The sequence below is a fragment of the Pelmatolapia mariae genome, linkage group LG7, assembly GCF_036321145.2.
Source record: "Pelmatolapia mariae isolate MD_Pm_ZW linkage group LG7, Pm_UMD_F_2, whole genome shotgun sequence".
NCBI lineage: Eukaryota > Metazoa > Chordata > Actinopteri > Cichliformes > Cichlidae > Pelmatolapia > Pelmatolapia mariae.
This window is the reverse complement of record NC_086233.1, coordinates 5,412,341-5,431,816: the sequence shown is the minus strand read 5'-3', so window position 1 is coordinate 5,431,816 and position 19,476 is coordinate 5,412,341. Positions and strand designations below refer to the sequence as shown.

Sequence of the window (19,476 nt, the reverse complement as noted above, 5' to 3'; positions counted from 1 at the left end):
GGAATCGATGCACCGGCCTTCCAGTTGATCTTCCACCTGATCCACAGTCATCCCTGACAGACGCACCAAATTATGACCCCCACCAAAAATCTTCCTGACGCTTTTTCTCCACAAACACGTTGAAAGATCTATGGGTACTTCTTTGAGCAGCAATTTTGAAAAATTATAAATAACACATTTATCATTTATTTATTATTTATAAAGAAAAAAAAGTATTGAAAAAAGTACTAAAAGTAATCAGTAACTGTCCAAAAGTCCAGCCAGTCAGTGTAATTGTGCCATTCAGACTGACCTGCCACTAATATCTGGATGTCTAGTCAAAGTTCACTAGAATGGAAACAAAAAAAAATGTTTATAGCGTGTTTAGTATTAAAAAGGTTCAGTTATCATAAACACAAAGATGCTCTGGTTCATCTGACTGAGCTGTGGGCCACACATCACACAGAAAACCACTGAAAACACTGAAAAACAACACCTCGGTTTCTGTAACTTACAACAGTTTTATTGGTAGGTATGTACATTTCAGATTACTACATTGTTATCATACATTGTATACCGTCTCTTGGAAGGAAATCTAAAATACTTTGCATATGACAGGTTGTCGCAGCAGCATTTATCCTCGCGACTTTTCAGTTTCATGATTGTGTTGGACGCAAGCTGCCACAGATAATACCTTTGGTTCCAAAAACCCCTTCTTTGAAGCGTTGCATAGACAGAACAGACACGATTTGAGAACAAAGAGAGGAAGGAGATAAAAGGTGTACATTCACAGGTTTAAAAGGGGTTTGACAGGTTAGTGCATCGAGCTCAGAGAGGAACAGGACGGCCTCGTAGCTTCTTAAACTTCACATAATCAGATCAGGTTAGAGCAGTTAGAGTGACAAGAAAGCAAAAGTGTGGTGTAAAAGCGTATCCCTTTCACTACTGCTTCAAATGTTGCAGAAACTGACTTCGTGCCAGGCTGAGCATAGCTCAAACTGTGACGTTTTAAGGGAAGCAAAGCTTACTTCTGCTTTAATACAGCCAACATTAACTGTAGCTTGAAAAGACTTAAATCGCTAAACAGGAAGTGAGTGTACTGTGATGAATTTTCACATTCATTAAAAAAAAAAAAAAAAAAAAAAAAAAAAAAAAAGCATCACAAGGACACGATGTCCCAAATGGGACAGAGGTCATTCAGGCGGGTGACTGTGCTCCGTATCAGAGAACCGGGGTTATCTTGTTTTCCTATGGTGCAGTCAGTACGCACAATGGCTCATTGTGTTCTTTTGGACCTCAGACAGAGGCTCTACTGAAGGGTAACTTTAGCTACATGTACCATGAATAAGCTGACAGTGATTAAAATGTGTTTATTACAGTCACGTTGAACTCATTAACCAGCCAACGCAGGCAAAATGAACTGAAGGGGGAAGGATGGTCAACTTGCATATATTGGGAAAAAAAAAAAAATCTGGTTCAGTCAGTTAAATATCACGTGCATCACATTGTCTCTATCAGCACACTGACTACATGAACACCAACACTGCTGCGAGTGACCAATACGACTTACAAGCTCTCATCATTTCTCAACATTTAACACAATTTTAGCACATCGGAGGGGTAAACAAGAATGAATGGCTGGCATTCTTTTTCCCTGTGCTAACTTTGCATTATAATCACTATTCCTGATGTTAAAGGGAACACCTGCTGCTCTTTTCCAACTCGATATTTTTATTCTGGGACTTCACAAGAGTAGCTCTGCTTGATTTACAGTTTAAAAAAAGATAATTTATCTTCTAGACCCTCAGATGAGCCTTGATCTGCTTTAAATGGGTAATTTTAGCCACAGGCCCTTAAAGACACCACCACCCTTTCAGTAAAGGCTAACTTTGTTCTGATTGGTTGATTTCTGAAAGGTTGCTGAGGGGGGCAGCTTAAGTTTGAGAATCATAACTCTCAATCAAATCTAATCTAGAACAAAAAAAGAGTAGGGAGGACAAACATCTGCAGCAGGTTATAGCAGAAGGTTTCTGTTCGGTGAATATCAAACTTGTTATTAATTCACGCTTGTAAACTAGAACATAGAGCTTTTTACATGTGTACAATATACTCTTTTCTTAACCCTGCATCCTGTGTTTGTTTTTTTTTGTTTCTTGAACTCAACCCATGAGTGAAAATGAAATTGAAATGTGGTCACCACATGTACACCTGGCTGCTTAACACAAAGTCTGTCAGTCTGATAAACTGGAAATATCGAAATGACGTTTGTCAGCTTTGTTGATCTTTGGCAGCAGAAATCACATTATTTGTTAAATGAAGAAACTGTTTTTACAGAATGAGTCATTAAGCTGACCGATTATTTCGAGAAAACAAGGAAGCTGAGGAAGGATTGACACTTTCTATTCTTGGACCCATCATTTCCTCTGTGCTCATTAACTTGACCAAACAGAGTGCAGTACTTTCAGTTTAATAATAATCTGACTTCAAGGCAAAAAAATAAAGATTTTCACATAATTTGGCTGAGACTTCAAACTGCTCTGCTTTAGGTTCAAACTGGGATCACAGGTTTATAAGACTTTCAATAATTCCTAAACTGAGGTGACTATAAAAACAAGGCAATTCCAGCTGATTGCATACAAGATTTTCAGTAAGCTACATGGGTTTTCATATGTAGCTGGCTTCTAGGTGCTGCCTTTCGTCAGGCTTCCAGGATTGGACCTATGAGAAGAAAGTTTGATTTATGGGGAGGGGAGCCTTAAAGAGACAGGAGAGAAAATGTCTGATTGGCTAAAATAAGAGGGCAGAGTAGTAGTAACTCTAAACTGACTGCTAGAGGAAAAATAAAGAGCTGGAAGCGAGCGCAACAGGTCCACCTAATATGAGAGATTTTTTTAAACTTCTTTTAAGGTTTAATATTTTTCACTTTGGGTGCTTAAAATGAGCAAAATTTCACTGTAGAACTTGTTGGCTAAACTCAGCCATTCATGGTACTCCAGAGGAACACTGATCTTTGAACATTCAATCACCCAGAAATAAGATATTACAACTTTCCTGAATCTGTTTTTTGTTTGTGTTTTAGGAGGTGAGGCAGTTTTAACATTCACTGTCAGCTCACTGTCATGTGACGCTCCTGTTAAAAGGTATTTGACCACACAAATGCTGATGTGGGCATGGCAACCAGAGAGGTGTAATCACAAGCGAAGCAGAATGAGATGAGACGATGTGGTAGTGTAGGTGTCTGAGTCGCGGGTGGGGGAGGTAACGCACGGTCATGTCATATATAATCGTCTAATACAGAGTCCAACATCAGGAAGTCATGCTTTCATGAGATACACACTAGAAAACAGTAACATTGTTTACACTATAAGAGTAATACTATTGCTTGTGCATGTCCGAAGCGTAAAATTCTCTTATTGTGTGAATTAAAAAAAAGGGAACACTATAAAGAGTGTCTCTGACTACAAGTAACAAGGCACAGTTGGTGATCCTGATTACAACAGTAGTTTGGGATAATATGCTAAAACTATGAGGCACACTATCAAGCCAATGGCAGCGTGCAGCGAGGAAAGACGCACTGGTCCGCAGAAATCTTCTTTCACGCGCACAACCTCCGCTCGGGTAACTGCATCGCGACTCTAAAGCAGCATCTCCCTCTCACAAAGACAAACACGCACGCTTTAAAAAGAGCCCAAAGTACACCGGAAGGCTGTTGTGGAATGATAGGCAGAGTAAAAACTGGGAGCGTTTACCAATCTGTGCTTGGTCAGTTAAAAAAAAAGCCTTCCTTTTCTTCGATGCACTTCACTAACACGTTGCTTAGAGCGCACAGGTGCTGCAATCTCATAAGCACATCGGCTGCATCAACATCTCATCGGATATTTATAATGAAATATATTTAAAAAGAAAAAAACCCACAATCACGTGGAATGTTATGAGATTGTTAACTGCTATATATACTTTTTGTTTTGCGTGAAAACAGTCTCCTTTCACCTCGTGACTTAAAACAAAGTGCCCCTTCCTTGTACCTCGCCTCGCAACGCAGCTGACCACAAGGGGCCGAGGAGAAGCTGGAAGAGAAGGCACATTTTTGAGACAATCAGACAAAGCACCTCCTTGGATTAAGGTTCCTCCTGCAGCACCACGTCAGGCCTGACTTCAGCTGTGAGCGGGCAAGTTGGAAAAACGAACAAGATATTAAAAATAAATGAAAATGAGAAAGAAAAAAAAGAATCCTCTCATCCACGCTGCCAGCATTTGGCGGGCTTCACGTCAGAAGACCCATGCGAGTGAGTTTGGCTGACAGGAAGGAGTGCAGGACGAACACCACCGGCTTTGGACCCGAGTGGAGATCAAACACCTGTAGGGTGGAGGGAGGGAGGAAGTTAGAGAAAGGACAGGAGGATGAAGGAGAAGAAAAGAAAAATTCAAGATATCCAAGATATTCCCTTATTCAAACGCAGATTATTGTTTTATTTGTTTCTCAACATTTTTATGGAAAGTGGAAAATATTCCAGCTTTAATGAAATGGGCTGAATAGAAAGTTTTCCAGTTAAAAAAATACATTTAAGTATTTTACTGTATAACACTGACCAGAAATATCTGTATTCCTGGTCTACAGATCCGTGACAGGTTGCATTTTACCTTAAATTTATTTCATATTATTTAATTTTACTGATCTTTATTTGCACTTTGACTTGCCTTCTGTGGATGGAAATGTAATTTCTTAATCTAAGGAAAATAGTCCACAATAAATAACTAAATAAATAAATAAATATAATCGTAATCACAATATGTTACAACTCTTGTAACCAGTGACAGTATCTCAAAGAGTCTGACATCATAATACAATTAAAAAACAGAATTAACGGCACACTATCCACTTGCCCTCCTGCATACTGTGTGGCACAGCTGGAACAGCTATGTGGTGGAGGTTCTTTAGGCATACTAGCTCTCTCAGGCTAGTTGGTAGACGGAAAACTAAAATATGCATGGAGCTTCCGGTCAGTTTGACTGCTGTTTAATGTACTGTAATGTAAATTACTGTTCGTAATGCACAGGTAAGTGAGCTTTCACATCTTTATGATAAATGAACTGTAATTATGCATGTACCATTAGCTTCAGTTCGCCTTCTTGTTGACATTCTTTTCTCTTTTTTCCCTCGTAAATGAAAAACTCAACATGATTTTGGCTGGTTTAGCGTTTCAACACGCAGACGGTAAAAAAACACTGATGGAGATTCTGTGTTGAAAAAAATGAAGCCAGTCCTAAACCTGCATTCTACCTGAAAGCCACCAGATGGCGATAGCAGGGGTTGCAAACACACTTTCAATCCTACTGAAGTCTACGGGAAAACAGCAATCTGTCCTGACCTCTGTGAACACTTTGCTGAGGACTTTATGGACTCAGTCATGTGTTTTGGGTCATTTAAAAAAAAACAAAAAAATATTAAATTCAGTTATTTAAATATTGCTCAAACGTTGGCTAACCGCTTGTGATAGACAAGTTGTTGGTTGGACCCGCCCGCCTTGTCACATTCAGCTTGTTTAAATCAAAACAGCAGAAATGTTGTGGATTCAGAACAGACTTCAGAAAATAACGACATGACAGCTACGACCATCTCTTATACACACACACACGGTATATTTGGTACATAAATATTTCAGCATGACGCAAAAGTGTTAATAAAGCTGAGATTTAGGAATATTTTTGACATTCTTAGGTTTAAAAAGATTTTCCACTCACAATGCATTCATAAACTGACAAGTTGCTTTACTACAATTTACCATTTCACCCTCTGGACCTCCAAAGTCAAGGTAAAGGTTGCGTATTCCATCGTCGGCAGACATTTTAAGCTTCTCGTAGGGGTATCTGTACAGCACAGCCCCCCCGCTTGGGTCAGCTGGCTCCCTCGTCACAGTGAAGCCTTTTTCATAGTGTAGAGTCAGCCTAACTTCCTGTCTGTTCAATGTGCAACCTAGCAGAGAGGGCGACAGGGGAGAAAGCTCAAGAAAAAGTAGTGCACAGGTGAGTCACAGGGAGAAATGTAACAGTGCCGATGTGCGGAGGCTGGTTCTGGAAAACGTGGGGCTGAAACTAAAATGATTTTCATTCTATTATTAGTTTACCAGTTTCTCAATTATGTGAAGTTTTCTAAAACTAAACAGTTCTATGTTCAAATTTTTTTTTCATTAAACTTTTCAAAACACAACAAATCAAACAGTTTAATGTGGTAAAATATTTAAGGAAAATACAAAGAGTGATAAACAAGTGAAACTGATTTGTTTACACATAAATGAACGTCAAGCTTTTGTATCAAACACAGTATGAATTCAGACTTATCATTGTAACAAATCCACTCTTACAATAACAGTGCTGATTAACAGTTGCAGTCCAAAGACAAGTTTGTGTTTTATATAAAAATCCAGGCAGCCTGCCGCAACGTGACTGTGAGGTCATCTGATCCGAAAGCATTTCCATGTGCATTACTGTAACCTGAATGGTCCAAATGTTCCTGCACAACTGTGTGTTTGTGTAGCAGCGGGACAGGGAAGGAGAATAGGGGAAAAAAAGGCTGAGGCTTTCCAGTGCTGTTCCGGCAGCCAACTATTGTTCTGCACAGAGTGGAAACATTCCCCTTTGCTGCCTCCCATTTCTGCCTTTCCTACACAGAGCTGCTCTTTCTGAGCGGTGGCACACTGTTGTGAGCCAGCTGCTGTCAGAAGCTTCCTGTCACAGTCCAAAGTACACAGGCCTATAGACAGGAAATATTTGATCTCTTTATTCTATTGCTCTTCTACAAGTAGCATAGACGGTTTAGTTCACTGACTAATATTTCTCGATTTCCACTTAACATTTACTTGGAAGGAGGCAAAGGTGAACCCACATCCTCTGGTTCAAGGTCTGCTTACAACATGCCTCTGCTAACATGTGTGTACTAACACAGTGCACACACATCGAAACACGTACACATGTCACAGGGACGTAATCCACTGTGTGGTGCTTTTGAAGGTGTTTGTACATCATAATAAAGTGCCTCCTGTGGGCATAAAACCATCAACCTATTGTAAACTTGGAATAAGATACACTGTCAGATTTACACACAGATCGGACACTTGAGTGGATGCTCGAGCTGGATGCTCTTTTGTTTTAACCTCCTAGGATCTGGCGTCCACATATTGGAACATCACATTTTGGGTTGTCTAGACCAGCGGTCCCCAACCCCCAGGCCACGGACCGGTACCGGTCCCGGTCGGTGAGTCGTTTGGTACCGGGCCGCGAGAGTTGAGTCTTGGGTGTGAAATTCATGGTGTTACGTTTCCCTGGGTCTTTTCACGTGTGTTATGAATAAATGTTCTTTTTTTTGGTACTGGTACTGGTTTTATTTTATTTATTGCATTTATCCGCGAGACGGTCCGTGAAAATATTGTCGGACATAAACCGGTCCGTAGCACAAAAAATGTTGGCGACTGCTGGTCTAGACCACACTACTAAGTTTTGCTCTTTCAAATGCGCCATATTGCTCAAAGGGGCACAATTGTTGTTTCTCATTTTGTTTTTGTACTCAGGAAAAATGCTGCTGTGTTCAGACACCAAATAAAGAGTTTTGCACATCATTACTCAATTTTGAGAACACGACAAAGTCAAAATAGCAAAGAGAAATTAAAAATGCTGGCTGCAGGTTCACACTTATCTTAACGCCAGTTATGAGGACACATTTAGGTTTCCATGAAGCACTTAATTCAGCTGCACCTGAAACTGTGAGCTAATTATTTAAAATAGCAAGTGGATGTTAAGAAAAACAAAACAGGCAATCATTCAGACCCTAAAACTGTTATGCTCACAGTTTGACACTTCTAATTGATTTGATTTTGCAAAATAAACAAAAAACACACTGTGGCCCACACTGGACTTAGAAAACTCTGGTGGACAAGATTACTGTCTTCCAAGTCTGGTGTGGGCCACAGTTTGTGAGTTTGACTTGATGTGTTTTCAGCTTTGCTTATGATCTCCAAACTAAAGACTATAAATGACACCCACTCACCAATGGAGACTTCTTTGATGATCTCAGCAGCCGTGTGCGTCCCCTGCACGAGGGCTCGCGTCCATGATGACAGATCCCAGTGGGTCTCCACTCGGAAGATGTGGGACTCGATACCCCGGCCCGTTCCAGTCCGAGTGGCAAACACCAGGTCTGAACCCTGGGCAGGAGAACTGCGGGCGCTGCCTGAGTGAACCAGTCTGGGGAGACATGATGATACAGACAAAGATAACATTATTGAAGGCAGAAAGACAGAGGAGGGTTCCTTTTACTTCCCCATAACCCAAACTACATATTTAATGATTCTCCAACTCATCCCTGTGCTATATACTTCTTCTGGTCAACATGTGGAAACCACAATATCTGTAATGTTGCAAGAGCATGCAAAAATCTTCAGCTCGTCTCCCACCATGTCTGTGTTTGTCCGTTTAACCAAACTAAATGCAGCACTAACATCATTGCGTTGCAGTTCCTGATTATAAAGAAAAAAGGCACAATGTATTCTGCTGTAATCACAATCAAAGATAATTCTGGTTTCTTCCAACCTGCCCCCTCCCATCGGTAGAGATTTGGAAAAAATTAGTTGCTGCTGTTGAGATGAGTTCCTTTGATGCCGGCAACTAGAAATTTCCAGGTACTTACCGCAAAAATTACAGCTCGTCAGCAGTTCCAGGAAAGTTTCTTTTGACACTCAGCTGATCTGCTGTTGATTATTTACTCACACTCAGGCTCAAAGGCCAACAGTTCTCATTTTTAGCAAAAGCAGAAACATCTGCACAATGAAAGTGAAAATGAAACCCACTTTACAAATACAAATGTAACAACAAACAGAATGTAAGGACCTTTAACATCCTAAGACCCGAAGTCTTTCACGGCATGCACTTTCAATTTCTCTTTGCTATTTGGGCTGATTAGGACCTGATGAATGTAAAAACCTGATTTTTTACCTGATTTTTTTTCTAAAGAAAAAAAAAAAAAAAAAAAAAAAGAGAGAGAGAGAGATATCCACACATGAGGACATTCGTTTTAAATTTTGATAAAACAGTGGCAGTATAACATCTTCGTAAGTGGATATCAGGCCATTGTAGAGCAAAATTTAGTGTTTTGGTCTAGACAACCCAAGGTCCTAGGAGGTTAAATATCATAAATATTTCACAATATCAACTCTTCAAACTGAGAAAAAGTACCATTTAAGAAAAACAAATAAAGCCATTTTATATTTTATAGCAGAAACATGTCTCTCATGTCTGTTCAGCAGCCAGACTCTTTTCAAAAACTATTTTTTTTAACCAATTTTACCAAAATCATAGGTTTATTTATTATATATAATACATTACAGAGCATATATATACTTATTACTGTCAATGGCATAAAGGTCTTTTTAAGGATTTAAGACTTTTAAAAACCTGCAACATCTGATAAAATATGACAACAGAAAAAACTAAAAATCTGAAAGCAGAGCTGTCAGTAAAGATGTGAATATAGACTGAATGTAACTGCTGGTGTGTTTACCTGGTGGCGAGCAGCGGGTGTGTGAGCACAGGCATGGACCAGGACTCTCGGCTCCACGGCACCGATTCAAATAGCAGGATGTCCTTCTCGGTCAGCGCCATGACCACTGGTCTAAACTGCTGGCGTCCACCTTCTAGCTGGACCTGAAGAAGAACGTCGAGTAGAGATGGTAGAGCTGACATTTTTTGTTTTTCACTTCCACTGACCTTTCTCCAATCCTGCTGTTTACACAGGTATGCGTGTACAGGTATGCGTGTAATTATGAAGGGAGAAAAGGTTTAATGATGTTTCTGTAGATAAAAATCTGGCAAATTAGATCAATTACACCAGTCAGGGTTCAAATCAGGAACCTCTTGCTGTGAGGCAACAGTGCTACAGCCGTTACATCACCGTGCTGCCGTAGAGTATAACGGCGTGTAGTCTGACAGGATATGGATGCTGTGATGCAGTTTGCTAATGTAATGATGCAGTTTTTACAGAGTACAGGTGTAGCAGAGGAGTTAAGCAGGTCATCGTGACAACCTGACCTGATTTTTCTTCTAGCTGCGTGGTAAAAATAGGGCAATGTGTTCATCTGAGTCATTACTGCGAGACTGGAGTTTTTTCAGTGAAAAGCAACGACACCAAAACACAGAGTGTGTCTGCGGTGCAGAGGTGGGCTCTGCAGGATATAACGTAACACAAGGGAAACTTCTATCTGTGCTTCCTGTTCCAGCCAGGTCAAAATATACAGAACTAGACACTTCAAAGTGAAGTCACTGTTCCTGTGTGCGATAAAAGTATAGCCCTGCTTTCAGAGGCCACGTGGAGAGGTTAGGACTGAGGCTAATTAAAGAAAACACGCTCTTCCTGTGGCTGCTTCACATACAGAAGTGCCAGCCTCCACGTCTGAGCGTCAGGTTTGTTTAGTGACATACGAGCAACAAAGAAAACCACAGATGCAATTTCCTCTTGAGGGCAGCTTGTGCTTCAACTCTATTCATCAGTACTGATAATACACTGGATTTCCACTTTCTACCATGTAGACATGCTGATGATGAATACAAAAATATTTCAGTTAGATTGGCTTCCTGTTACCGTAATTCCAGAATTTAAATTACATTTTTGATCCTTGCATAAAAAGTCCTGAATGCTCTTAAAGACTTCACAGCATAATGTTACCCCTGTGGAGCACTTTGCTTTCAGGATGCAGGTTTATTTGGAATTTCTAGAGTTTCTAAATGTAGAATAGGAGGCAGAGCCTTCAGCTATTAGGTACCTCTTCTGAGGACCCAGCTCCCAATTTGGATTTAGGAGACAGGCATCCTCTCTGGATGATTTCTTTTTGGATAAAACTTCTAGTTTGGACTGGTTCTTGTCACTCTGAACGACCCCTTTAGCTATGCTAACATAGTTTCCCACTGCAGGGGGACTTCCCATCATGCAATGAGCACCTCTTCTTCCTTACATGCCTCTATTGTCTATCCTCTCATGCAGTCTGTGTTTTGTGCATTCGCTGTATGTTCTTCTGTTTTTTTATAGTGCATTTACTTACAATACAAAGTGCATAGAGGTGGATCTGTGTTTACACTGGGTCTCCTTAAGCTTTGATGTAATTTTGCTGCTGGATACAAAAATATCCCAGGAAAACTAAGGCTTGGGTGACAGTGTATTTTTTCCCCCCAACACAGTGGCCTTTGGTAGCTTTTCGCAGGTACCTAAAAGGTGGGTGGTGAAACAGTCGGGGTAACTATGGAAATTCGGCCCTGTTAAAGAGCCACGCTGCTGCACATCGGGCAAAAAGAGAGGGTGATAGAAAGTGAAAGTAAAGCCTCAGTAGAGACAGAGCAAGAGAGGGTTGAAAACAAACAGTTCATCCATTAAGCAACAAAACCTGGCAACAAAAACTTTTTCCCCGCTTGTTTTCCAGCTCAAAGTCATCTGGTTGTTTTGGGGCTTTTTGGTCTTTTTTTAATGTAGTAACTCCCAAAGTTTCACATGTACAGTACAGCACGCAGGTAAAACTACCTGTTCAGCCAGCCAGCCGATGTGTTTGAGATGGGGGTGTGTGGAGGCTGATGTCGAGGCCCCCAGGTAGGCGTTGATGTGAGCCAAGGTCTGTGGCAGCAGGGCGGCAATGTTGGTGTGGATGGCAGTGAACCAGGTGTTGGCGGTGGGGCCGTCTTTACATCGCAGCACCACCGTGTGCTGGCCGTCTGGGGAATGGAGCTCTAACAGTCTGGATGAGAGAAAAGGGAATCATCAACTAGATTAGACTTCAATAATTATGATAACAATTAAAGGTCACTTTCTTTAAAATTACCTAGCAATGAGCCGTAAAAGAATAGAACCCCCTGTGCAGTTTGGAAATGGAGGAAGTGATGGTAGCCACTAAAACCAAGTACCTTCTAGTGGGTTATTCATGATGAAGTTAAATCTAATTTCCTCAGTAAATAATCATTTAACTGCTGCATGCTGCAGTTTAGAGCTTTTAACTGCAGCTGGCATTCCTTAGTTTTGTGTTTCAAGCTGATGATTCAGAAATCCAGCTCACTCCACGCTATAAAATTCCACCCACTCAGCAGTTATATTCACAAACACGCTTCAATCGATTCCCGCAGACCCGATTTGCAAAAGAGCGACTCACTGTTTATCTGAGCAACAATTAGGATTTGCATCATCTTTATGGAAACTAACTGTTAAAACTCAGATTATAATTCTTCCCCCTGTATGTTTGCCTGCTAAGACCTTTGTGGCAGGAATAGTTCAAACTTAAAAAACAGTGGCATAATGTGGCTGAAGGTGACAGATCAGCAGGAATCCCAGAGAATGAGTGCATCTCAATGCCATCCCCCATTGGTTGGGCACTTTCTTATAGCCTGCCCACCATTGCTGCACAGCTGCAAGCTGCACATGTGCAAGCTGCTTTGCAATGCACCTCCACCTCAGTTCCTCCTTTTCACACCTAATCAAGGGGATGTCTGTTTTTGCTTTCTTCTCACTGTTCTGTTTGTGCTGCCACCAAATATAAATGACAAAAGATGAAGATGACAGTCCTCTTTTGGAAGATTGATATCGCTTGTGAATTTTACTTTTTTAATGCTTTATTAACTTATTTTGGTGACTCTGTTTAGTGAAAGGTGATACTACATTAACCTCTAAAATCCTTTTGTAAACAATCAGCTATCATTGCTGTATCATTGCTAAGACCCTTTAGTATTTGGTAACAGGTGCATATACCTCAATGCCTCTTTTGTGTGCCATTTCCTCAGACCTGTGCGTCCTTCTGAAATATCAAACTAATCAAATGGACGCAGCACTTGTGTGTTACGCTGTGGAGCTGTAGTGGTAGAGCTTCATAGAACTGCCTCGATAACATCAGTGTGAGTGACTCATTGTGGTTTTACTTTGGCAGTTTTCAGATCTCACTCTGACCTGGTGACGCGGCCAAGAAGGCTCATTGTGTTTCAAATTTCTCCCAAGTGTCTGTTATCCAAACAGCCAGACGTTTTTCATTTGCCCTGCAGATTTGCAGCTGTAACCGGCTGAATCTGGGAATGTTTTTTAAGGTGCAATTTTTAAACTATAACCCACCGGCTTAAAGGGAATAGGCCATTTCTGCAGGCGCTGCTTTACTTGGACATTTTCCACCATTCTCCTATTTATTACTCGATAAACACAGAGAAACATTTGTACTTCTGCATTCTTTCTTGGACAATTAGGTGAGTCTGTCACTTTTTATTTTGCTAATTTTGTGGAATTAAACGCTGGTAATAATTATTATTGTAATTGCTGAACAGCACCGGGGAATAGTCTCTCAGTTTTTGTTGCGTTGCACTAGAGAGACACAGGAGATTCTCATCAGTATGAATAGTGAATGCAGCGACACAGAGACCTGGCACTATACGGTGGATGCTAAGTCATGCAGAACAAACAGCCAGTGTGCAAGTCTCGTTCCCATGTCCGAGAACTTTCTGAACTAACGAGCTATCCCAGAGACCGTGCTGAACTAGCTGCACACTGGAGGACGTGTACCCATATATAATGACAAACCTCATCCCCAAGTGTTGATGTCAAACAGTTGGGCAGCCATAATTGGCCCATCAAAGACTAAATTCTAGACTTTTAACTCATTAATTTTACAGCTTTTCTTACTGATAAAGACCTCCCCCATTGCCAACCATACTTTATGTGAATTAAATAAAACTGTTTATAATTACAGGACAGCAATCAGAACTACTTCTGTAATTTTTACACATTTATTTCTTACAATTCAGTAGATACAGTACAGAGTGTCAGGGGTGGGGCACTGCATGCATATATTGGCGGCTTCTAGTTTTTAAACTTGCCCAACCTGACTCAACAATGGCCTTATTACATGGAACAGCCCTGTGTCAGCATTAGCTCAGCCAAAACTGCAGGTTCATACTGGGCTCTGTGATCAAGTGTTTGTAGGGTGACATATAAACAAACATACTGGTCTTTGGCTGTTGTTTGTCCAAAAAAAGAAACTGCATCCACCCGTTTCTTTAGCAAATCCATAGTTAGAACCTTTCTTCACAACCAAAAACACATTTCTATTTGCAAACAGAGTAGAAAGCATTCAGAGACGCACGGAGCAGGTGAATGGAGGCCGCTGTGCTGAGAGCTGAGCTCCTTCTATAACCATCTAAAGGAAATGCCCTCTGTTTGACATTAACCAGGCCCAGGAGCACAAAAAAGAAAAACAAAACTTGTTGGCCAGTGTTTGGAGCATTCTGTATATACACAGGTCTCCTTATTTGAAACTTTGGCCATGTTAGGTGAAAGCATTTGCTGCTGTTGATATATATCTGAACAGTGGTGAATGCTTTCACTAAATATATATGACAAAAACTAAGGAAAAGCACTGCAGGCCCACTTGAATATTCACAAAGACACAGAAGTGTGTCTGTCGTGCTTTTTATCCCTTTATAAAGCAAACATTCCAATCTAATGAACAGAGGTTAGGCACTGAAAACGATTACACACCCAACCACACCCAACCTCCCACATACACAGGTATTTCCCTCCTACACACACACACACACACACACACACACACACCTGTTCTCCAGATCTGGCATGGTGAGGTTTCTGCAGATGAAGCACATCTTCAGACTGATGACCTTTCTGTCTTTGGATGAGGAGGAGCTGCTGCTGTGTTTGGGCGACCCTGAGTCATCGCTGCCGCTGTAGCTGGGTGACTGTGGGCGGACGCCGTCCCACGGCAGGTCGGCCACCAGGGATGGCTTCTTGAACAGTGGAGAAACCTCACGGATGTACTTCACTGTGGAGTAACAATAGAAGAAGCACATCAACATCAACCGATGAGTTTGTTTTTATTTTGCGTAGTTTTTATATTTTTTTTACCCTTTTATTAAATTATTTCAAAATATATATATATTTTTATGTTATCTAAGGTAGATTTAATTGTGCTTTAAGTTTTATTTATTTCATCTTGATCTTAGTGCACACTGTGGCACCATTAATCAGGAGAAAGTCAAATATATGAGATGGACATTTACCCCTTCTTTTTCATCATCGAATAAACCAATCATGTTGCTGTTTTTGAGAAGCTGAATGTAAAATAAGCTAAAATAAGACAGATGTTTGGTCGCGGTATTTGGAGTGGCCATCTTTAAACCAAACCATAAGGAATCTCTGGGATGTTTTCGGATGTAATCTGCTTTTGAAAACACTTTTGGGGCCAGTTATGTTTGAAGTTTTTAAACACGCGTGGAGAGCACTTCTTTTAGCCTCAGGTTTGGTCCTGTATTTATCCAACCTGATGTTTGAGCATACTCGATTACCTAATAGATCATATTTTGGCCGAGAACCCAGAGGCCGTCTTTATTCTTTAAAGTGGTCTCCTGCGTGAAATTATCTTAGAAAAACAGGACCTGACTCGGCCGTACGGCCTCGAGCTCAGCTGTTTGCAATAAAATTCACTTTTGCTCTGATGTGATGGATTCACTTTCCAAATTTGGACTTTTGCCGCCTTCTTACCCCCACTTTGCCTTCACTTATTCTTCTTCTGTTTTATCCTCCTGTGCGAATGAACACTACATTTGCTCCGTGTTCAGTCCTGTGCATGCTCTCATACTCCATTTGTGTGCAAAATAAGTGAGTATGGGAGCTAAAAGAGAGAGTCTGGGTATGTGTATGTTGGACAATGAGTCGGTCTGCTCTGCATGAAACCTGAGACGAGGCTCTCGGGAGGTGAGGTCATTCTTGAATGTAGACCAGGATATTAGGATTGTGAAGGTATGCATGCACAGGAGAGACCTACAACGGTTCAAGAGAATGTGAATTCCAATGGCTCAAAATTCTAAACTGAGGTATGAATAAATATTCATGACAGCTTTAATACTTGAACAGTACACACTGACAGTGAGAAGCTGGTAAACCTATTTAGCAATCATCTAAGAAAGGCATCCAAAGATTTAAGCTACATAAATGAGTCAGATTTTTAGGAAATGTAAAGAGTAATCAGCTGACTTGGTTATCTAAAAGTATAAACTGTTGATGGGCTAAAAGATATGGGTAGTAAAAAATTAAAATCTAAAAGAAACTGAAAGAGAACGAGCAGCAAAAACTGTATGACAGATATTTAAATAAGCTGGCTAAAACAATGGATGTGGCAGCTGAAATACAAATAAAAGCATTTAAATGTTGAAGAATAAACACAAAAGACCATAAATAATAACAGTTATACAGTTTGACTGCAGATTAAAAACCAATACATGACTGAAATTTATGGATGCATTATGAAAAAGTTAAAAGTAATGAATAAGTACTTAAAATATTCAAGAAAAAGCTAAAGTTGTGTATAAATAATCATTAAAGTTGTTGTTTCAGTTGTTCTCGACGTCTGGCTAAAATGTCCAGCTTCTCTCACTGCTATTGCAAACTAAATAAATACATAAATAAAAAAAATGACAACACAGATATTATCTTACAGTGTCAGTGAAACAGACTCTGCATGTTTCAGAGTGGTGGGGTACCGGAAGCTTGAAGGTGGAAAACCACTAGAGTGCCTGTGTGTGACCCTGAATCACTCAGTGAGATACAGATTGACTGATATGTAGGTGCAAAGCATGCTGCACGGTGACTGTGTACATTACACGTATGAGTCAGAGGGAAGGGTGGAGTGGGGAGTAATGCTAAGGCGAGAGCAAAGACCAACCATCCTAACCACACCACCCACACCAACACGGTCTGGGGCCATTTCTGCAAACCTAAGTGGTTTGGAGTAAGTAGGGGAGTGTGAAAGCATTCCTGAATGCCAGTGTTTATGTGTGAGAGTTCTAGAGAAATGCATGTCTCTGCTGCAAAGCCCCACTCTCACACTAATAATGAGATTTGGTGCAGAGATGTTCAGCCAAGATATTTTCCGTCAGCAGACCCTGGTCTCTTTGTGGTTCTGCATGTTTATATCTCTGCATGCGAACATCTCACTGTGGATCACCGGGCTGTGATTGTCTGTGTGAACGTCTCTGTTTCCTAACGGCAACTTTCTTTCTTGGAATAGACGGGTATAAATATACAATGGTAACAAATGTCAAACAGAAACACTAATCCCCAAAAACCTGGACGCGACATAAAATAAAGGGGGCAGATACTCGTCCGCAGCAAACTAACTCCTCAAATCAGTTATAGAGTTAAGTAATTAACAGTTCAGCACTAGTATTTGTACGGTTGGTTGGAGGATTTGCCAGCAATCGAGAGAAATTCAAGACAGGAACCTGAGAAGATTCACCACAACATGTGAAGAAATACAAGAAATAACAACTATATCACTAAGGTTGTCTTCATTTCCATTTTTTTTAAATCACAAAATGCACAACTTCTGTTTGGGTTCTGCATTAGCAAAAAAATAGAAATAAAAATGTAAGCCTCTGAGGTCCCAGAGTGAGGAGAGAGTGGATTGGCTGTAGCATTCATGTGAATACAGTAAACAGAACCGAGCCTGAAGGTGACATAGTCCGTTTACTGGTTCATCTACGTTCCTATCTTCACCCACAGCCATGAACCGTAGACAGTGACAGAAAGCATACAAGCTGTGGAAATTGGCTTTTTTTGGGTGCTGCTAGCACAGTCATCTGGTAGCCTCTTCTCATCCACATCAAACAGCCAGTGCAGAAGGTTTGATCATCTAACCCCGATGCCTCCTGGAATCGTCCCAGGTGAAGCGTTTCAGGCATATTCAATAGAGAAAAGGCTCCAGGACATACCAGAGAGATCATGTCTCAGCCCAGAAGAGCTGGAGGTGCTGGATCTCTGTTTAGACTGCAGCCACCATGAATCAGGCTCAGATAATCAACAGAGAATGAACTGGTGGAAACTACCTAATCAACAAACAGCAAATCGATCTCTGTGATGGGAGGAGGAAAATCTTATAAGCCAAAGTCCCATCTCATCAATTAAATGGTGCTGCTTCTTCCTGCCAATGGAACTTGCACACCAACTCTTATTAATGATTTCACTCCAGACCAAAGCAGCAGGATGAATGCAGATTCAGCCAAACATGTCCAAACACACTGGACGACATCTGATCAGAACACGCAGCAAAGTCACCAAAGAGCTTTTCATCCTGAACAGGCAGAATATCTTCAACTGTCCGAGTCAGTCATGTCAACTCAACCTACCTGAACTGCAGGCTACACGTTGACCAGACGAGACCAGAACAAGTTGAGGCCAGCGCATCTCAAGTGTTCTTCAGATCAGTTCATTTCATTTATCAATATTTGTTTAAGGTACTGTGGACCAGTAGACACTATTTTCCCTGTCAGTAATAAAAAATCTTGCTCTTGGCTTTTTAAACAAACAAAGAAAATGGGGGACATGAAAGCAAATGTTTCCTTTGCAATATCAGAGTGTTTCACAATGATGTCTGCTCTGTGTTAAAGGGTTTATCTTTATCTTCTTTATGCATGAGAACCGGCAAGGTTCACGTAATAGATCTGTACACATTTTTCCTTTTCTTGAACTTCTAAATATTGATCTTTTCAGTGGATTTAAGGTGTCTGACAGTCAGCTTATGCAAATCAGATACATTTTCCCTTATTATTAATTCTTTTTTTTTGAGTTTTTATTTGTTTTCATGAACAACAAACAATAACAATTACTGATATCCTTGGTAAAAATCAGTGTATCAGACAGTCAGTATAAAATGTGGCTTGTAGTCTAAAGCCCTTTGAGTGTCCGGTAAGATTAGAAAAAGACTATATAAATGCTAATGCATAACATTAGGATAGCTTAACCCCAGTGTATTGTTCTGTCTTTAGCACAGCTTAAAAACAAAACAACAAAAAAGAAAACCCATCAGAATCATTTTAGATGCAGAATGTGTAATCTGCTTGAGGTCTCCATTTTAAAAATCTGACCAGATTCTCATTCGTGTGTCTGCCCTCCTGTCCTCCTAGCCTGTCCCTGCAGCTTGATAAAACTTCCACGAAATATAGACCTTTAATTTAAGCCACGCGGTGCATAGAGCAGCTGTGCCCGGTGGATTCCTGGGGTAACGGCTGAAGAACTTAATGACATATGCAATATACATATTACATCTGTATATGTATGTGGCATTCCCATTCAGCTACCAATGATGTTGCTGATGGTGCGTTAGCAGAGACCTGGCAGAGTGCTGGTTTTGTAATAGCTGGCACACACCCTGAAACCCGAACTCTCTACCCACAGGAACCTCACACAAAGATGGCAACGGCTACGGCCAAAATGTTTAGAAGACATAAATTACACAGAAGCTGAAAAGAGACTAAAATTTCTCAAACGACCAAAAATCAAAAACTAAATCAGGGGCCAAAATTCATACTTGAAGATAGTCCACTCTGACAGACTTCTTGCGCTGGACATGGATCACTGGCCATAACAGGACAGGGTAGGATGGGATAGGATAACCAATGTTTTCAGGAATTTAACAAATTTTTTAT

General features: G+C 40.6%; 1 protein-coding gene across 1 annotated transcript in view; it reads right to left on the bottom strand.

Annotated features, from left to right (window-relative positions):
- Window positions 1–483: 483 nt before the first annotated feature.
- Window positions 484–19,476, bottom strand: part of sntb2 (syntrophin, beta 2) — a 31,171-nt gene continuing 12,178 nt past the window's right edge. The window contains exons 2-7 of the mRNA XM_063477645.1: window positions 14,594–14,816; window positions 11,537–11,747; window positions 9,530–9,672; window positions 8,021–8,217; window positions 5,763–5,953; window positions 484–4,336 (exon numbers count right to left, since the gene is read on the bottom strand). Coding sequence (XP_063333715.1) covers window positions 4,244–4,336; window positions 5,763–5,953; window positions 8,021–8,217; window positions 9,530–9,672; window positions 11,537–11,747; window positions 14,594–14,816 — 1,058 coding nt within the window. The 3' untranslated portion in view covers window positions 484–4,243. The remainder of the gene's footprint in view (window positions 4,337–5,762; window positions 5,954–8,020; window positions 8,218–9,529; window positions 9,673–11,536; window positions 11,748–14,593; window positions 14,817–19,476) is intronic.